The following is an 18,899-nucleotide window of genomic DNA, read 5'->3' on the forward strand; positions in this document are numbered from 1 at the left end:
CATCCAGGAGGGAGGAAGTCTTGAAAGCAAACAAATGGCCTATTTGGGGATCAAATGAGGTGGGAAGATTAATACTGGGAATCAGACAAGGATTCCCAGAGTAAGTAGTCACTGATCTGAGTTTTGAAGGATGAAGAAGAGTTTACCGGGTATTTAAGGGGAGGAAACATTTCAGGCAGAGGGACCAGCAGGGGTGTGTAGCAACACAGCACATCTGAGACCTGATAGCCTGGTACTGCTGGAGTATAAACTTCAAAGAAAAACCAAGCCACCATTCTTGTGTCCTCTTTCCTCCCATTCCCCACAGCCTGCTGTTCACAGATGAGGGAAGCAGCTTCTCCTCTTGCATCTTCATTGTTCACTTATGAATGGATTTCCTCCCTGCTCCACACAAGTTCCTCAAGAGCAGGAACCAAAAAATTCATCTATGTACCTACAGCAAGACAAGTACCTGGCACGTAGTAGGTATCAAGATTTTTGATCAATGAACAAAAGCAAGTCAACTTAGTTTTACCTTTATAAGAAATAATCATAAATTTGAATAATAGCTCCCTTTATTGAGTCCTTATCATGTCTCAGGTACTATGTTAAGAGCTTTTCAAACACCATCTTATTTGATCCTCACAGAAACTGTACTAGGTAAGTATTATTGTCCCCATTTTATAGATGAGGAAAGTAAAGCACACAGAGGGTAGTAACGTGGTCAACCTCAGATAATTAGTTAAATGGTGGAACTAGAATTTTGACTTCATGACCTGTGCTGGTTGATTAAGATCAACCATTCCACTGCCATGGCCGTGGAATGGTGAGGGCTTGGATTTGGAAAATTTCCTTGACTTCCAGAGATGGCTCTTCCAATCTCAGAAACTGTCCACAGACTCCTCACATAGACCTTAAAGAGCACTCACTTTCTGCGTCACATGCACTTACTCATCCCTGCATATGTGACAACCATGAAAGTATTTCCGTAAAATGTTACAAAAAACCCAAACGAACTTTTTAGCCAACCCCACTAAGGAAATATATGGTAAAGGGGTAAGAGAACAAGCTCTATAGAGGTGGGCTGCTTCAGTTCAAATCCAGTTCTTCCAGTTATTAGCATCTCTGTCTCTGATTATCATCTCTGTGTCTCTGTCTCCTCAACTGTAAGATGAGGAATAATAATAATCTCAAAAGGTTGTTGAAAGGAACAAATAAATTAATACATGGAACAAACTTAGCATAGTACCTGACTCATAGTAACACTATATGAGTATTTGCTGTTATTATTACTCTCCAATAAGTCCAGTTTAGTAACACAGATCAATATTTACTCCTCCCAATGAGATAACACATGGGAAAACATTGAGTCCTTTGCTTGGAATCTCTTTAATAACCTGACTTTAGATTTCTGTTTCGGTGTGTTATTTCTGTCTTTCTGTCTGTCTGTCTCTCTCTCTCATGCACACACAAACTCATACAATAAAGTTTGACTTATTAAACATATCAGAGGGACTTCCCTGGTGGTGCAGTGGTTAAGAGTCTGCCTGCCAATGCAGGGGACACGGGTTCGAGCCCTGGTCCAGGAAGATCCCACATGCGGCGGAGCAACTAAGCCCGTACACCACAACTACTGAACCTGCACTCTAGAGACTACAAGCCACAACTACCGAGCCCTGTGCCACAACTACTGAAGCCCGCGCGCCTAGAGCCCATGCTCTGCAACAAGAGAAGCCACCACAATGAGAAGCCCGCGCACAGCAACAAAGAGTAGCCCCCGCTCGCCGCAGCTAGAGAAATCCTGCGCACAGCAACAAAGACCCAACGCAGCCAAATATAAATAAATAAAATGAATAAACTTATTTAAAAAAATCAGAATTTGGTTTCAGAACGAATTTGCTTCTCTTTCAAAATAAGAAAGCATCTGTATTAACTTGGAATCCTCTCTTACTAGCTATTAGAAAGAGTGAAGCTTTCAGAAACGTTCCGTAATCTAGGTGTCCCAAATCCCAAAGTGTAGTGCAAGGTAGGCTGACAAATGGAGCATCCTTCGATCTTACCAGTATATTTTTGAAAGGTAACTACAGCAACATTAAAATCTTGTATTAATTCCACTTCAAAGTCATCATTGGTCAGGCCACTTATGTTCTCCACTAAGAAGATTAGCATCATATCAGTCACATTTGCCTTCAGATTTTCAAATGCAACCAAAGAGGAAATATTTTCACATTCTTTGGGGGCGTCTTCCTTTTTTTCTGATCTTCTGTTGAGAGAGATATTTGCATCTAGTTCTTCTGATGCATCTGATTTTAGGGAGACAAAAAGGGTACAAGATGTTATATTTATCTACCGTGTTCTTAGCAAAGTAAATTATCATAAGTTAATTACACTGCCCTGTTCCCTTCCTGGTCTCTTGGCTAACTCAAATAAAACATATCTTAGGGGACTTCCCTGGTGATCCAGTGATTAAGAATCCCCCTTCCAATGCAGGGGACATGGGTTCGATCCCTGGGCAGGGAAATAAGATCCCACATGCCGCAGGGGCCGCAACTAGAGTGAAGACCCAACGCAGCCAAATAAAAAAATATATTTTAAAAAAAAAACAGATCTTAGAGGACTTTTAGCTTAATATAATTAAAATAAAAAATAGTACTTGTCTATTAATATGATGATGATTATGTTCAATTTTATTACACTCTTTTCTGCCTTGTTTCTCTAAGGAACCTGCCTTGTTTTTCATAGCACTTGACATATATTTCTATCACAGCACCAAATTACAGTTATTGAACCAAGCTACTCCAAAGCAAGGGACATATTTATTCATCTTTGTATGGATGGCATATGGTATATAGTTGAGGCTCAATAAATGTTTGAATTGGAGAATTACTGCTTAGGTCACTGGAGAAGAGCAAGACTATCCCATGCCCATATTTGGGTATCACCTAACACATTATGCTCTGAAAAGCAATAATTTCCTATCACTGGAGAGAAAAAGGATACTTACGGTGAATGACTAAGGAATGCACATGGAAGATAAAATGGCCCAGAGAATTATGGGTATACCTCAAACTTACAGAATAGCAACCACCCAAGCCAGCTTGTTCTGCTTCATCGTTGGCCATAAGTGAGTTACATATACAGTTGACCCTTGAACAACACGGGGAATAGGAGCATCAACCCCCTGCACGGCCAAGTAACTGCGTGTAACTTTGACTTCTCAAAACCTTAACTACTAATAACCCACTGTTGACCAGAAGCCTTACTGATAACATGAACAGTACAGTCGATTAACACATATTTTTGTATGTTATATATACATCTACATATATTTTATGCATTCATGACATAGCTAATTTTTTCTTAATTCGTTCAATATTTCTACGCTATGCAGTTCATCTGTGAGTTTTTTCAAATTTCCAGAAATTTTTCAAATATATTTATTGAAAAAAATCCACGTATAAGTGGAGCCACGCAGTTCAAAGCCGTGTTGTTCAAGGGTTAACTGTATACAGGAGGTCAGTCTCACTCTGATTGTGCAATGAAGCATAATGAGTATGTTATGATCTTTAGACATTCTGTGAGCAACTATCCAATTAGCACCCTTATGTTCAAGGCACTGGTTGTGTGGAGATGGGTGCATACAAAAAATGCTAGAAAAGGAAATTACCAGTTTTCTAATGGATGTATACAAAAATAAATAAATAAATAAGAAATGGAACTGACATTTGTAAATGTTTATCATGGCAGAGTAAAATGCTATGTGCTCACCAAATCCATTTTGTTTTCTTCCTAGGCAACATTTCCCAGACTTCCTACAGTTGAGTTCCTACAGTAGAGTTCATGTGGCTAATGGAATATGGGTGGATCTGGTGAATTCCATTTTCCAGACCTGGCCAATCAAATCTCCTTTATGTGAATCTCCTTCTCCCTTGCACTGACCTTGAAGGCCACATATCACAGATAACGGTGTCAAAAAGATGGAAGGAGCCTGGATTCCTGAATAATTGTGTGAAGCAGTCTAGACTCCCCCCACCACCCTAGCTGCCGACTACACTGAACTGTGATCTGGGGGGCTTGTTTGTTACAGCAGTTAGATGACCCTGACAAAAACTCCTGTTATGTGCTGGATGTGACACCACACAAACACACACTCATGCCAAATAAAAAATAGCTTAAGGATTCGATAACAACATAAATTAGCATTCAGTGAGACAGGCATGACAAACCGGAACGACTACCGGAGTCGGGGTGAGCTATATGAGCTCGACCCTTGACTCTGCCACTCTTTAGCCACGTGACCTTGGGCACATCTCTTAATTACAAAATGAGATGATTGGACTTAAGTGAATGGAAAGAGCCTTTCCACCAATATAGTTTATAACCCCATGACTATTAGAAGCTTCATCACAAGAGTGGCTTGGTTGACTGCCAAATAAAGTCAACTTGATTGTGTCAACGATCAAGCCAAGAATCAAACCAGGGAGATGAAGGAACTGGGCTGGCCTGGAGTGGCTTCAGAGAAGAGGAAGAACCTGAGTAGGTCCTGAAGACTATCCTAGAATTTAGGTAGAGAAAAGTGGAGTAGAATGTATTGTGAGCAACAGAAGTATAGGCAGAGTGCCGAGACTACACCAAAACCATTTAGGAAATGGTGGCAATTTGACAAATGAAGCTTAAGGAGCACTTGTGCAGAGGTGTAAGAAATGAGGCCACATATGTGATATCATATGGTATTTGTCTTTCTATGTGGAATCTAAAATACGACACAAATGAACATATCTACAAAACAGAAACAGACTCACAGACATAGAGAACAGATTGGTGGTTGGCAAGGGGGAGGAGGGGTAAGGGAAGGAAGGATTGGGAGTTTGGGATTAGCAGATGCAAACTATTATATATAGGGTGGATAAACAACAAGGTCCTACTGTATAGCTACTAAGTTGCTGGCTGTTTCCTACGGCAGATGGGACGAGAAGAGCTGCCGCTGGTCTGGAGAGCTACACCCACATCCTGCACCCAGCGCTCAGAAAGCAACACTAACTGACTTAGCCACACACAGCACCCACTGTCACATCATGTCCTTGCTTCACAATGGCTGGATGGGCACAGGTAGACTCTGAAGGTCAGTTCATCCACCTCCCGGGTACCTCTTTATCCTCCCATCAATTGCAAGGTGTCTCCCAGCCCCCACAGAGAGAGCTGTTCCCATCCTTCTGACCTGAACCCTTAGGGCTCAAGAGGCAACCCTTGCACAACTGGCTAGGAGGATGGAGATGATGCAGCCCAAAGCATCTCTCAGCTAACAAACCCTGCCTTGTGAAGTCAAGAAGAGAAGGATGACCTCCGCAACACATAGTGTTTAATATTGAAAGCAAAACTGCCTGGTGGATGAAAAGTTACCTGATTCTTTGACACGTTCTTTGGTCTTGGATTCCTGAAACCCAAACAATAAAGTAGCATTAATAAATTACTAATAATCTCTTTACATTAAGAAAGTGTCCCTAGGACCAGACTGGAGATGTAGGGTCTACAGAAATTATAACTAAAAGCACAGGCAATGATGCTGTTTAATATATAGCACACAAATCACCTGTAAAAACGAGTCACAAATAAAAGAAACCCCAAAGGAGCACCAAGTGTCTGAGGTAAGACCTAAGTCAGAGAAATAATTTAGCTCATGTTCGTTTTCCCATTTAACATCTATTGAGTGTGTACTATTAACAAGCACTAGGCCATGTGCTTTCCTAAGGCTGTCTCATTTAATCCTCACAACAACCCAATAATCCAAAGAGGTCAGTACTACTACTATCCCATTTTACACTTGAGGAAATACTTAGCACATTACAGTATAGATCGCTGGCCCCTCTAAACCATGTGAAAATGAAACCAATATAGCAAGTACCTGGGACAAACAGACCCAAGATTTTACATCTCAAACCACCATTATGGTAACCCCCCAATCTTGAATTTTCAAAAGCGTCAAAAATCAAACAAAAAGTGCTTCTTCTTCCATTATTTCATATCTACCCTATCACCACTCTCACTCCCTCCACATCTGTAAGTTGCTTTCCTCACCCCAATTTGAGTTGTACTTCTCATTCCACTGTATTTCCTCATCGTGGTTCCCATCCCACACACCTTGGGAGAACACCCTACTTCCCTTGTAATCACCCCTTTCCTTACCATTTTTGGAATTTTCCCCTCCTGGACTTCATCCGTGGCTCTGGGAAACTGGACAGTTAACTTGAATGTTCCTTTTCCTGGCCATACTAACTCGTGGTTCTCTCTCGCCAGAACTTGCTGCCGAACTGAAATTTTTTTTAAAAAAAAGGCAACTGTTAAAGCAATCTTTGTTCACAAAATTATTCTGTGATTTCTGTAGGCTTCATCATCATCAGTCAACGGCTTGGTCAGTTTCTCAAGAGAGGCTATGTGTGGTGAAAAGGGGGAAGTTTAGCAAGCAGACACAGATTTGAATTCTATCTTTAAACTTACTTTTTTAACCCTGAGCATGTTCCTTAATAAGCCTTATTTACAAAATCTCAGTCTTCTTGTCTATTAATTGATGAAGACTGTCTTGTGTGGGTGTTAACATGGATTAGATTCAAGAAACATTATAAAGAACTTAGTACAGTATGTGATGCCCAGTAGGCACTCAGAAAGGTAACATTATTTATTCTACAGTGAAAGGAAATAATTAAAGCATCCCTCACTGTGAGCCAGGGATGCTAGGACATGACATTATGAAAGCCATGTTTTAGGAAAGTGACTCAGGTGAACATAAGCAGAATAGCGAGGAGCCTCATTAAAAAGGTATTTCAATCAATTCTTTAACCTGTGATGATAAGATGGGAGAGATTCTTACCAAAAAAAAAAAAAAAAATTAACACATATTTGGCAGCTGGGCTGTAGTGGAAGAAAAAAATGAACAGTGGACATGAGTCCAAAGACCTGGATTCAAATTCCAACTCTGCCACCAACTAGCTGTGTCATTGAGAAAATATCTTAACTTCTTGCGTCTCAGTTTCCATACGTGAAGCAGTGTCTGTGAATGAATTTTGTGACACCCATAAGAGCTGTGTAACTGTAAGTTATTGTACAATTATAAGAAGGAGCAGTCAGAGAGAGAAAAGGAAAAGCGGTGTATCTGAGACAGTGGAGAACAGGGAATGAGTGAGTTTACAGGAGGAGGCCTGGCCAACGTAGTCAGGCGGTACGAAGAGGTCAGGGCGAAGGAGAACCCTGGAGAGTGCCCTGCATTCACAGGTGTGGCTCTGCTATGGATGTTGGGCTACTATGTTGTATTCTGATATGGTTGCCTGCTAAGGCTGAAGATACAGGTAGAATCTTTCATCAAAAGGGACTTGAGGCCTTCCCTGGTGGCGCAGTGGTTGGGAGTCCACCTGCTGATGCAGGGGACATGGGTTCGTGCCCTGGTCCGGGAAGATCCCACATGCTGTGGAGCCGCTGGGCCCGTGAGCCATGGCTGAGCCTGCGCGTCCGGAGCCTGTGCTCCGCAACAGGAGAGGCCACAACAGTGAGAGGCCCACGTACCGCAAAAAAAAAAAAAAAAAAAAAAAAAAAAAAAAAAAAAAAAGGGACTTGAATAGCTTTCCCACCTCAACCATCCATGCAGAGGATGAGGGAGGTAATGACTTAATTGGATGCCACCTCAAAAACAGGCCTCAAAAACAGTATGAGAAGGAATGCCAGACTCTAATTTCATTCTTTGTGAGCAGGGTGGGTGTTTTTGCATGGACTCCTGATAAGCTGTCCTAAGCTGGAGTGAGGACTAAGGACTGGATAGGACCCCTGAGCCCAGAGAGCAGGCTAAGTTTTATAAGCCAAGCTATCTAGAGTCATGGACCTCTGTGTTACATTCCTTTTATTATTCCCTATACTTTGGTAGAGTCCTGTCCAGGTATCTACATGTGCCAGCGTGTTCTGAGATTGTGTGTAATATGTATGGGCACAACTATTTTAAGAGAGCAAGTGGTAGCAGTAACAGCAAGTGATCCGCAACAAGGAGAAAGTGAATCTGGGAGGAAGAAGAGCTGAAATGCTGCCATCTAAACACCCTTACCCATGTGGACAGGCTCTCTTCTGTACCAATCTCAGACCATCCATATTTAATTTAAGGAGAAGCTGACAATAATCAGGAGCAAAATTATGACCAGAAAAGATGATAAACGTACACATCTGAAACAGGATTTAAAATCGTTTTTTTATATAAATTTTTTTTTACTTATTTTTGGCTGAGTTGGATCTTCGTTGCTGCACGCGGGCTTTCTCTAGTTGCAGCAAGCGGGAGCTACTCTTCGTTGCGGTGCGCACGTTTCTCATTGCAGTGGCTTCTCTTGTTGCGGAGCATGGGCTCTAGGCACGCGGGCTTCAGTAGTTGTGGATCGCAGGCTCCAGAGCTCAGGCTCCGTAGTTGTGGCGCACGGGCTTAGTTGCTCCGCGGCATGTGGGATCTTCCGGGACCAGGGCTTGAACCCGTGTCCCCTGCATTGGCAGGCAGATTCTTAACCACTGCGCCACCAGGGAAGCCCGGGATTTAAAATCTGACAAGGCAATTTACACTCGACTTTTCGGAAATTCAGCCAATTATACAGAAGTACACAGCTTCCAAGTAGTTTCTGTTTGCTATCCACTCATTTCTACAGAGGAGTGCTTTGGGGCTCATTCTTATTATGTGAATGATAAGAATCAAGTTGTGTTACACTATAGGCCTGCACCTGTTGTGGCCACTTCCTTCCCTGGAGGGCAGAGGGTGTTCCTGTGGAAGAAGACCTTTGTCCGAGGGACAGTGCTGGGGTAGGTAATATGATGTTAGCAAACTCCTGACCACTTGCTTCTGAGAAAGCCATTCCTCTGGGAGGAAACCAAAACTGAACAGGGACTTTCCACGCCTAAGAACTTTGACCATACAAAGAGCTGCACTAAGCTGTGAGTGTGGCTGGGTGGGTACTACTGCAAGAAGGGCATTAGAGCAGTCTAGAGGTGGGTGAAGGGAGAAAGCAGGCTGGGAGATGGGAAGGAAGAAACCTCGCAGGGAGACTGAAATCACTTCTGCTTTGAGGACTAGAACAGAATGATGTTATCACCACACAATTATATTTTTGCTGTTTGTATTTTTACGAGGTTTGTATTTTCTACAATTATTTCCCTTTTTGTTCATTCAGGGTCATCAACAAACAACAGGATTCTCAGACTTTAGCGAATCAGTGTCACCTGGGGTGCGGTTAAACATGCAGATTCCCACCCACCCCACACTCAGGGTACCTGAGTCTCTAGGACAGAGCTGGGAATGTGCCTGTTTAACCCGTTGTGATTTGGATGCAGGAGGTCTGTTGCCGCAATGTGAGGACTACTCTTGAGGATAATGGGATTTTAAAGAAGAAAGAAGTGTCCCTAAGGGCCAGGTCCATGGTGATGTTGATAATCGGAATCAAAATGGTAAAATCCTTTGAGGAAAAGTGAAGCCCCGGGGAAACGGCTCACATTGCACAGATGCCCTTTTGAGCATTGCTTGGTGAAATTAACCCTTGGAAAACTTTTTGACATTGTTCTAAGGGCTCTGAGTCAGGCAGGTCTCCTGACCCCTGCCCACCTCGCTTCCTTCACACGGGTCTGTGCACCCCTCTCTTCTCTGGGTTTCATTCTTTCCTTTCTGCATCCCTGCCCTAGAGCATTCCAATTGCTCTGATGGCCTCGTAAGCCTCCTTGCTTCTCCTCTGACCCAAATGCTTCTCCAAATCCAGCAACAGGGAGGCAGGGTCAGTGGTTGCCCACATCCTTGCCTTTGAGATCCTGATGGAAAAAACTGTGCACTGGGAGAACAGCAGGTCATGTGCTTCCCAGTGCAGACCTGGTAGGTGTCTCGAGCAAGCAGATAACTGGTGGGTACTTGTCCTCCCGCTTCCCTAATAGCAACAGCATGAGGAGAGGTTAACTCAGCTGCTCAATTGCCTATGGGGAGGGAACTTCCCCCTCAAAGTTCAAAACTCCTAACCCTCAATCAACTCAGAATGCCACCCCTGCTCCCAGCCTGAGGACCACCCTGAAACCGACTGGAGAGGTTCCAGCAGACCCTCGACGAAGATACGGTGCACTGATCAACAGTACCTGCCTTTCCCCTCCAATAAGTCTCTATATTTACATGCAGACAATGAGATTCTAGGCAGTGCTTCTGCCCCTCTCCCAAGTGATCCCAGAATCACTGGGAATCTCCACCATGGGGAAATCCCTGTGACTCCTCACATTGCTTAGCTCCCTCCATCCTTCCCCATCTAAAAAATAAGAGAAAGCACAGGGGCTCTCCCTCTCTCTCTCTCCCAAGCGGAGCATCCTGTAGAATCAGTTACCAAATCCAGACGGTACGCAAACATGCATCTTCCATCCCCATGCTGACTTTCCTTGTTCAAGGGCTCACTGGTCCTCACTTGGACATTGCATGACACTCTTCAAAGGTCTGATGTCCATGGTCTCTCCCAACAGAAATCACTGTACTTATCTGCAACCAAACTTATCTCCCAAAAGTATATTTGGACATGGCTCTCCCCTGCCTCCCTGTGGGGGAAAGTTCATACTCCTTAGCACGTCATGCAAGGTCCTCTTTTATCTCAACCCAATATTCTATTAGCCTTAATTTCCACCCCACTTCTTTTTAAAAAGGAAGTTTAATAAAAGAAGGCCTAAGATTTTTTAAAATACAAGCACCCCCTTTGTAATCTTATAAAATTTCCCAGATCCCACCTGTTCTTTTTAGAGCCAGTCTCCAGACCTCGCTTGTGCACAGAGATAAGGAAAGGGCTCATTCCTCAAACCAAAGCTGCCCAAGGGCGCCCAGCACTTCCCTGGAGATGCCTTTGCTCTCCCGTCCCCAGCACTGTAGTCAGCTCCCATCTGGAGAGCCCTCCCCAGTATCTCGCCTATCAAGAACTGAATTCACCCTCAGGAGTCAGTTTAGATGTGACTTTCCTGGAAACCTTCTCTTCCCTTCAAATTGTGTTCCCATAAAACCTCTGGAGTTCCAGAACTGCGGCTTTCATAGGAAGAAGACAAAAATTGCAATGGCATTGCAGCTCTGCCCCTAACACACGATGCCACTACACGATGTAGCCTCGTAAAATGAGGTGGGTGCACCAGCTCTCAGGCAGCTCCCTTCAGTCACACGGTGCTAATGTTTATTTAAACCACCTGGGAGGTCTGCCACCAGCTCCGGGAGCGCCTGGAAGCGCCGCGCACGCAGCGTCCCCGACGCGTCTTGTCTATTCTGCGCGCCCCACGCTCTTTCCTACACCTGCTGCCGGAGCCGGACGAAATCTCCCGCCCCGCGCCCCAGCCCCAAGTTTCCCTGGAAGGAGAGCCCCCGCTGTCCCCTCTCCCCCGCACCCCTGCCCCCCTCACCGTCGTCGAGGTAGAAGAGCACAAGGTAACGAGGCGGGCTCCCCGGCGCCTGGCGGACCTCACACTCCCCGCCTCCTGATCTCTTCTGGCTCTGGAAGTACATCTGCAACTTGGTGCTCAAGTTCTTCGGGGGGTGAGGACCCCAGGACCCTTCGACCAGCAGCGGGAAGGAGCCAGGCGCAGCCATCCTCCTCTCCGCTGGTCTGGCTCCGACTGCAGGCCCCTCCCAGATCCCGGTGGTTAAACATCTTTCGCTTTCGTTTCCCAGAACACTCCTCCCACCTTTAGTTCCTGCTTTTGGAACTTCCCCAGCTGCCCCAAGCTGGGACTAGAAACCACCGTCCTCCCGACGCCTCCTCCCCAATTCTTCACCTTCATCTCTGGACCACGGCAGAAGGTGGTATCGCCTTCGTGGCCTCCCTGCATCTGTATACGCGGGACCCTAAGCTCAGGGCACTCTCTGCCACTCACCCAAGCCACAGGTGAAATCAGCAGCTCTGGTCACTGGACCTTGCGGAAACACGAAGAAAGCTTAATTTTTGCCGCAGGCCGCCATTTTACAAACTCTGATTCTTTAGAATGTCTGGGGCCCATTTTCAGTCTTCTTTCGACAGTCACCTAATTATCAGAATTTTACCTTGCTTCCCTCCTGACCTGTTAATATTCTGTGTCTAGAGACGTGGGGGAGACAGTACATTCACAGCTGTCTTTTTATGGAATACTGGCTAGGTGCCACGCACGCTGAATGGATTCAACCAACAGACACCGTCTGTGCCCTCCCTGCGCTCATGAAGCCGTGGGGATGCAGAGCAGTTAGGACACAGTGGAATAAGTGCTTTTGGAAGGAATACGCAGGTGTTCCTGGAACAAATTAGGAGGGGCTCCTAGCCCAGGTGTGGGAGCTCAGGGAGGGTTTATGGGGAGGCAACATGGAACCTGAAGCCAAGGGTGATTGGAGATAACCTTGGCGGGTGGGGAAGAGGGGAGTTCCGTGTGATTTACTTGTATGGGATCCCTTGAGCTGCTGGGCGGTAGCCAGAATAGAGGCAGGAGGCCAGCCAAGTGGCTACTGTAGTGTCGCAGGGGAGAGATGAGGGTGACTGAGACCAGGGTACTGATCCAGGAGGACAGAGAAGGGGTGGGGTTCCGAATTGATACTGGACTTGCGGAAGGATGTGGAAAGCGAGAGCAGACACTCAAGCGTGATTCCATGGTCATCCATGCATGGCCTGAGCAGCTGGCTAGATAAAGTGGCATCTACCCGATGGGAGCACTAACGTGGGATAGACGCTAGGAATGTGTGTATCCTTGACCATAGTAAGGGAATGTTTCAAGTGAGAAGGAGGGATCATCATTCAAATCAAATACAACCAATACATCAGGTGAGAGAAATGTCTCTTGGACTCAGAGGACCTGGCAAGCGCTGTCTTCTGGTGAGGAGGGAGTAGAGGGCGGTGTACAGAGATCCGAAAGGAAGGGAAGGGAGGCAGCAAGCGCTGTCAGCTCTTTCCAGAAGTGTGACTGTGAAAGGGAAGAAGTTAGGTAGCAGCTTCTGGGGTTATAGAATCGGGGAGGTGTTGTTATTTTTGGTTTTTGGCTTTTAAAATATGTTTAAGCTGGAAGAAGCTTAGAAATGTTTAAATAGTGTTAGAAAAGTAAAAGGAAGGTTGAGGACACAGGTTGTGGGAGAAGGTGGGAGGGGATCCTGGGGGCATTGGCCCAAGGAAGGGACACTTTTCCCACTGCACCAGGAAGGAGGAGCTGGAGTACAGAAGTAGGTGATTTTGAATGACTGCCGATGGGAAGGTCTGTAAGTTCTCTCCTGATAGATTCTGTTTTCTCTGTGAAGAAGGTGATGAGGCCTCTTAGGCACTGCCAAAATTAGAGCTGCTTCTCCCTGCAGGGCTGGACCTTATGTATTATCTCTTAATCACAATGAAACAAAATTTCAGGAAGAAGAGAACCAGAGATGGGCCAAAGAGAGGTTACAGGACTTTAATTTCTGATGCATAATAATGCTAAACAATATTCAGCTATTTTCTCCTACCTGCAGCTTTCTTCCTGCAGGTGGCGCTCATCATCCAGTCCAAACCACCCTGGGCCCCTGCAGGGGGAAGTGGGGAAGATACAGAACCGCCAGCCAGGGCTCTCAGCCACAGTGGTGACTGTTTCTCTTCAGGGCATTGTCACCCTTTCCCTTCAAACCACAACTAAAATCAGCACTCTCCTTTAACCAGTTTGGGTTAAACTGGGCAAACAGTTTATCTTTTTCCTCACACCATCGTTTTACAAAAATAAAATCAGAAATAAATTATAGTAGAAGTTGTGGCAGGCCATTTCTGGATTGCTTTCAAGGATTTATTTAATTATTAGCAGTGTATTTTGTCACACATGGGCTGCTCATTATTCCTGGGTTGACTGGGAAGAATCTATCAGAGGATCAGGATGTCAGGTCTTGAAAGCCAAGGGAAAAAAAAAATATTCTAGAAGGAGCAAATTGCTAACCATCATTAGCCCCTGAAGTACTTTGTCTTCTCTCCTCAGTCATTTTGACCCTTTTCATTTGTTGAACCCATACCCTCCCTCCTCCCCCAGTGTGCTTATCCTCTCTCAATTCTCTGTCTCCATAGGGTGTTTGCCTCCTGAAACTCACTTCCTTCCAAGGAAGCAAGCATCCTCTCAGGGCCTGGGGGAGAGCAGATTCCAGCAGAGAGGCGGCCATGTTTACGTGGCTGTTCCCTGTTTGTCTTTCCACCAAAAAGTCCTGGCTGATCTTAATAGAACAACCCACATCCGCATTTGGGGGCTGAACTTCCCTTTCTCTGCTTCATCTAAATTTCCCCTTTCAGCCTCTCTACAGACTTCTATAACCTAGCATCAGACTCCTTTCAAGTTCTCCACAAGCCAGCATCAGGCCCCCCATTTCTCCCGCTGAAGTATATATTGGGGAAGGGGTTGGCTTTCCCATCTGTCCTGAATCAGTGAGTTGTGAGCACCTCATGCCGAACTCTCTGCCTCACTTTGCTCCTGCAACTGCTGGCCTGGTCCCCCAAAACAGAATGTGACCTCAGAAGTGAGGCAAGCTCCCCTGCCCGTTACCACTCCAAGTTCAGTCCTCAGATGGAGTCACCTGATGGACACGCACCAGTTTGTGGACTTATTCCCTGTGCTCCAATCCCTTTTAGGAGTTTCATCTTCTTCACTCTTCCACAAGGAATGTCTCTGATGCCCCCACTCTCTAGTATGGTAATCCCTAATGGTATATTTTCCCAAATAAGAGTCATTTAGGGGCTTCCCTGGTGGCGTAGTGGTTAAGAATCCGCCTGCCAACTTAGGGGACACGGGTTTGACCCCTGGCCCGGGAAGATCCCACATGCTGCAGAGCAACTAAGCCCGTGAGCCACACTACTGAGCCCACATGCCACAACTACTGAAGCCCGTGTGCCTAAAGCCCATGCTGTGCAACAAGAGAAGCCACGACAATGAGAAGCCCGCATACCACAACGAAGAGTAGCCTCCATTTGCCTCAACTAGAGAAAGCTCATGCGCAGCAACGAAGACCCAACGGAGCCAAAAATAAAAACAAATAAATAAATGAATTTATTTTTTAAAAAATAAGGGGTGTTTCCAAGTGAAAAAAGGTCATTGAGGTTCATTAATACTATAGTTGCTGGGAAGTGGAGGGAGACTTCTGCAGAAGAGTCCAGAGCCGACTTGATCTTTCCAAGTTCATGTGATGGGAAGAATAAAGCAGAGTAAAGATCCTTCTTGGCCATTCAGTAGGTACTGAATCAGACAGACATGCACGTGTCTCAAGACAGGCATTAACTATCAGAGAGAGTACAACCTAGATCATACTAAAAAAGAAAAGCATACAATATTTTATTCCTACACCATATCATGCATGATCCCCAGTGATGTGCTGTTAAATATTGAACAACTTGCTCTCTGGGAAAAAAAAAAAAGTTTACATTTATGTGTATGTTATTATAAATTTTACTGACATAAAGGTTGTATAGCACATAGTTTACAAATAATAATAAAATGTATAATATTCTTTATTGTAAATTTCAGATAGTTGATTCTCACTGAATGTTTCAAAGATGTTTGCCCAACTCTCATATTTGTACCCAATCTATGGTTGCAATTGATGAATGAGGGTAGTTCTGATATAAACGTTGGTCGTTGGTCGATACTTTTGTCTACACTAAAAAGGGAGATGAAGATGAAACAATGAAGACATGTGTCAGAATTTGTTATTTGTCAACGCCATGGGCTCCTTCTTTGCTGAATGGGATAATAGTTTTCAACTACCAGAAGAATAATTCCTTTACAAGGTTATGGCTACAGACATGACATACTTTTAAATTTAGTCTGCCTTATTAACATATTCTCCATTACTTTCTTAAGTCTTCATCAACAAAACAATAAATTAAGCCCTGATTTGTAGCGCTTTTCAATTCCATGGTGTAAATATTCTCACCATGGCTGATTTTAAGCTCCCAGTGTGATAGCACTGAATGCAGAGTTGGGAAGAGATGAACAGTAGCATACCATTGTATAATACTTCTCCCATACAGTAGACACAAATAACTCAAGAGTACAGATAATAGTAAAGTGTAGTGAAATAATTAGAAAGTGATGAATCTTTTAAAAATATAATCCATTTTATTATAAGTTTATACAATGTAATTCTAAATAATGGTTTTTAATAACTGGCTCACAAAATTTTTGAAAATTGAAGAATCAGTTCTGGTGAGCCAGTATGACTTGTACCTCCAGCACAAAACCGTACTACTCTTTTCACATCAGAGGTAGTATTATCAGATAGAGCAGCTGGTATGCTCTCGCCCCTCCCAACTCCTCCCACACACACCTTAGTACAACTGTTATACTAATATTCTCCTAGTCAAATAGGCTTTAAAGCTGATTGCTTCCTTTCATTCCTATGGACAATTAGTCACCAAGACATTCATTAATCTGTTCATTACTTTTGAGAATTCTACCCTGGAAGAAATAAAAGGGTAATGAAAATCATGAAACAAGGACAAATGTAGTTTAAAATGTTAAAGTGTAATAATTAATACAACAAACTTATGAGAAAATTAATATTACCTCCATTTTACTAAGAGGAAACTGGGGCACAAAAAAGGTTAAATATCTTGCCCCAATGTCACACAACTAGTTATAAGCTGGGATACAAACCCAGGCAACCTTACCCTAGAGCTCAACATTACGATACCCTTGCACAGTGACGTTCTGCTCAGATCCCTTCTACAGGGTAATAAACCCACTCCCCAGCTGCTGGTCATATCAGCTGTTGACAGTTCACAGCAGGATCTCTCACTCGCCTTACCTTTGCTTCATCTTTCCCATCAACAGTTTCCTCATGGCAGAGAATATTTATATCTCCTACATTTGAGTCCAGTTCTACCCACAGGCTAGGTTAACCATATCATACTTATGTGGCCCAAACAGCAAAGCTGTGGTAGTGAGGGTGTAGGGAAATGGGGTCTCTCATGTGGTGGGTGATTTGTTAATTTCCCCTTGTAATTTTGCCACTTTTTTCTTATCTGCTTTTGCTTAATTTAAGGCTATATTCGTTCAAGAGTTTTATATCATCCAAGTGAATTGTTTCTCTTTGTCATTAGTGAGTGCTGTTCTTTCTCCTTTATTGATTCTCATTGTCTTAAAGTCCATTTTGTCTTATATTAAAACCACTTTAATTTGGTTAGTCCTTGCTAAGTGTTACAGATATCTTGAGTAGGTTGGCCGCTTACTCAAAGACAGTCCCTCCTTCCTTGTTAGGAGCAAAGTGCTGAGGTAAAGGAAGTGCCCCTTCAGACACACACTTGACTCTCGGTTCCCTTCTCATGGAATTGGTTTAGGTACGACCTGTGATCCAGTTCTAGGCAAAGAGATACAAAGGGAGTCTGCCATCCATTCCTGATGTAGAGACACTTAACAAGAAATCTCTGTTCCCTCCTTTTTTGGGGATGTTATCCAGTGGGATATGCTGATGAGAGATACTGCAGCCAGAAACACTGAGAATGGCAAATTGAAGAGAGAGAAAGAGCCCAGGTCCTTGAGGGCATAATCGAGGTACAGAATCAGCTCTAAAACCACCTACCTCCAGATTTCTTATTGAGTCAGTAAACGTCCTTGTTGTTGAAGCCCCCTTTAATTTTATATTCAGTTGCCTACAGCTGAAAACATCAGCCAGTCTTGGGGGAGGCAGTTCTCTGCAGCCTCAGATGAACTTCCAGGGAGGGATGAAGCTGTGACCTGTCAGCAGCAGATGTTTCGAGCAACTGAGAGAAACGCTAGTCATTCCTGAAATGAGGATACAAGAGGAGACACCCTTGTATCCTCTTCAAGGTATTAAGAGTTAGGGTAATATGATGGTTAAGGTCTGGGTCAGACAGACTTGGGTTCAAGAGTTATTCTGGATTTTACCAGCTATGTGACCTTGGGCAAATTAATCAAAATCTATAAATCTTGGTTTTCTCAACTTTAAAAAATAAGTTTAATAGTACTCGCCAGGAAAAGTTTTTTTCAGGATTATATAAGACAAAAAGATAAGTATATAAAGAGTATCATATACTGTCTGACTTCACGTGTTTCAATTATGCTGTTTTTTTCCTCTACTCTTTCTCTATTTTTGATTGCATTGTTTTCTGCTTTTATCTCTACGGTTGTCTTTCTTTGGTTTGTTTTGGGTTTAACTTGCTCTTCTTTTTCTAGTTTCTTAAGATAGAAATTTGTACCATTGACTTGGGACCTTTCTCTCTTTTTTGTAAGCATTAATGTTATAATTTTTCCACTAAGTACTGCTTAAGCGGCATCCCATCCTTTGTTTGAGGGGGAAGGTAGGGAGAGGGTGATGAGGAGTGATGAGGTGAAGGCTTCCTTCTGGGGCTCCTTAGAAAATGCAGAGGAGGGAATCCCCCGGTGGTCCAGTGGTTGGGAGTCAGCGCTTTCGCCGCAGGGGCCCATGTTCGATCCCTGGTCAGGGAATTAAGATCCCGCAAGCTGTAAGACATGGCCAAAAGAAAGAAAGAAAAGAAGAAGAAGAAGATGCTGCACTGGAAATCTTGGTTACCAGCTCTTGCTCCCAGATCATATCAGTTCTGTGGAAATGGCTAATAGTGGATTTTAGCCCTTAAAATCTATCCTTTGTCTTCTATATAAACCACAAAGTTTTCATTCACTTAACTTTATGAGTAAATATGACTACTTCTGGCTTTAATTAAGGAAAAATTGTAATTGAGAACTACAATTTACAGGTGTAGACCATCAGAGAGAAAAATATGATTTAAGTACATGTACGACAATGACATTGTGTTGGGGGTCCCTATACCACCCCTTGGCTTCAGTAATTCTCTAGGAGGACTCAAAAGATTCAGAGTACAGAAACACTCAACAGTTGCGATTCATTATAGTGAAACGATACAAAGCAAAGTTATCAGTGGGGAACAGAGCACGAGGAGACTCTGGAGGAGAGATGG

General features: G+C 43.9%; 1 protein-coding gene across 1 annotated transcript in view; it reads right to left on the reverse strand.

Moving 5' to 3' along the window:
- Window positions 1-11,631, reverse strand: part of PARP14 (poly(ADP-ribose) polymerase family member 14) — a 46,531-nt gene extending 34,900 nt beyond the window's left edge. The window contains exons 1-4 of the mRNA XM_079921336.1: window positions 11,392-11,631; window positions 6,163-6,287; window positions 5,380-5,413; window positions 2,040-2,282 (exon numbers count right to left, since the gene is read on the reverse strand). Coding sequence (XP_079777462.1) covers window positions 2,040-2,282; window positions 5,380-5,413; window positions 6,163-6,287; window positions 11,392-11,578 — 589 coding nt within the window. The 5' untranslated portion in view covers window positions 11,579-11,631. The remainder of the gene's footprint in view (window positions 1-2,039; window positions 2,283-5,379; window positions 5,414-6,162; window positions 6,288-11,391) is intronic.
- Between the last annotated feature and the right edge of the window lie 7,268 nt (window positions 11,632-18,899).

This window comes from Stenella coeruleoalba (genome assembly GCF_951394435.1).
Source record: "Stenella coeruleoalba genome assembly, chromosome: 5".
NCBI lineage: Eukaryota > Metazoa > Chordata > Mammalia > Artiodactyla > Delphinidae > Stenella > Stenella coeruleoalba.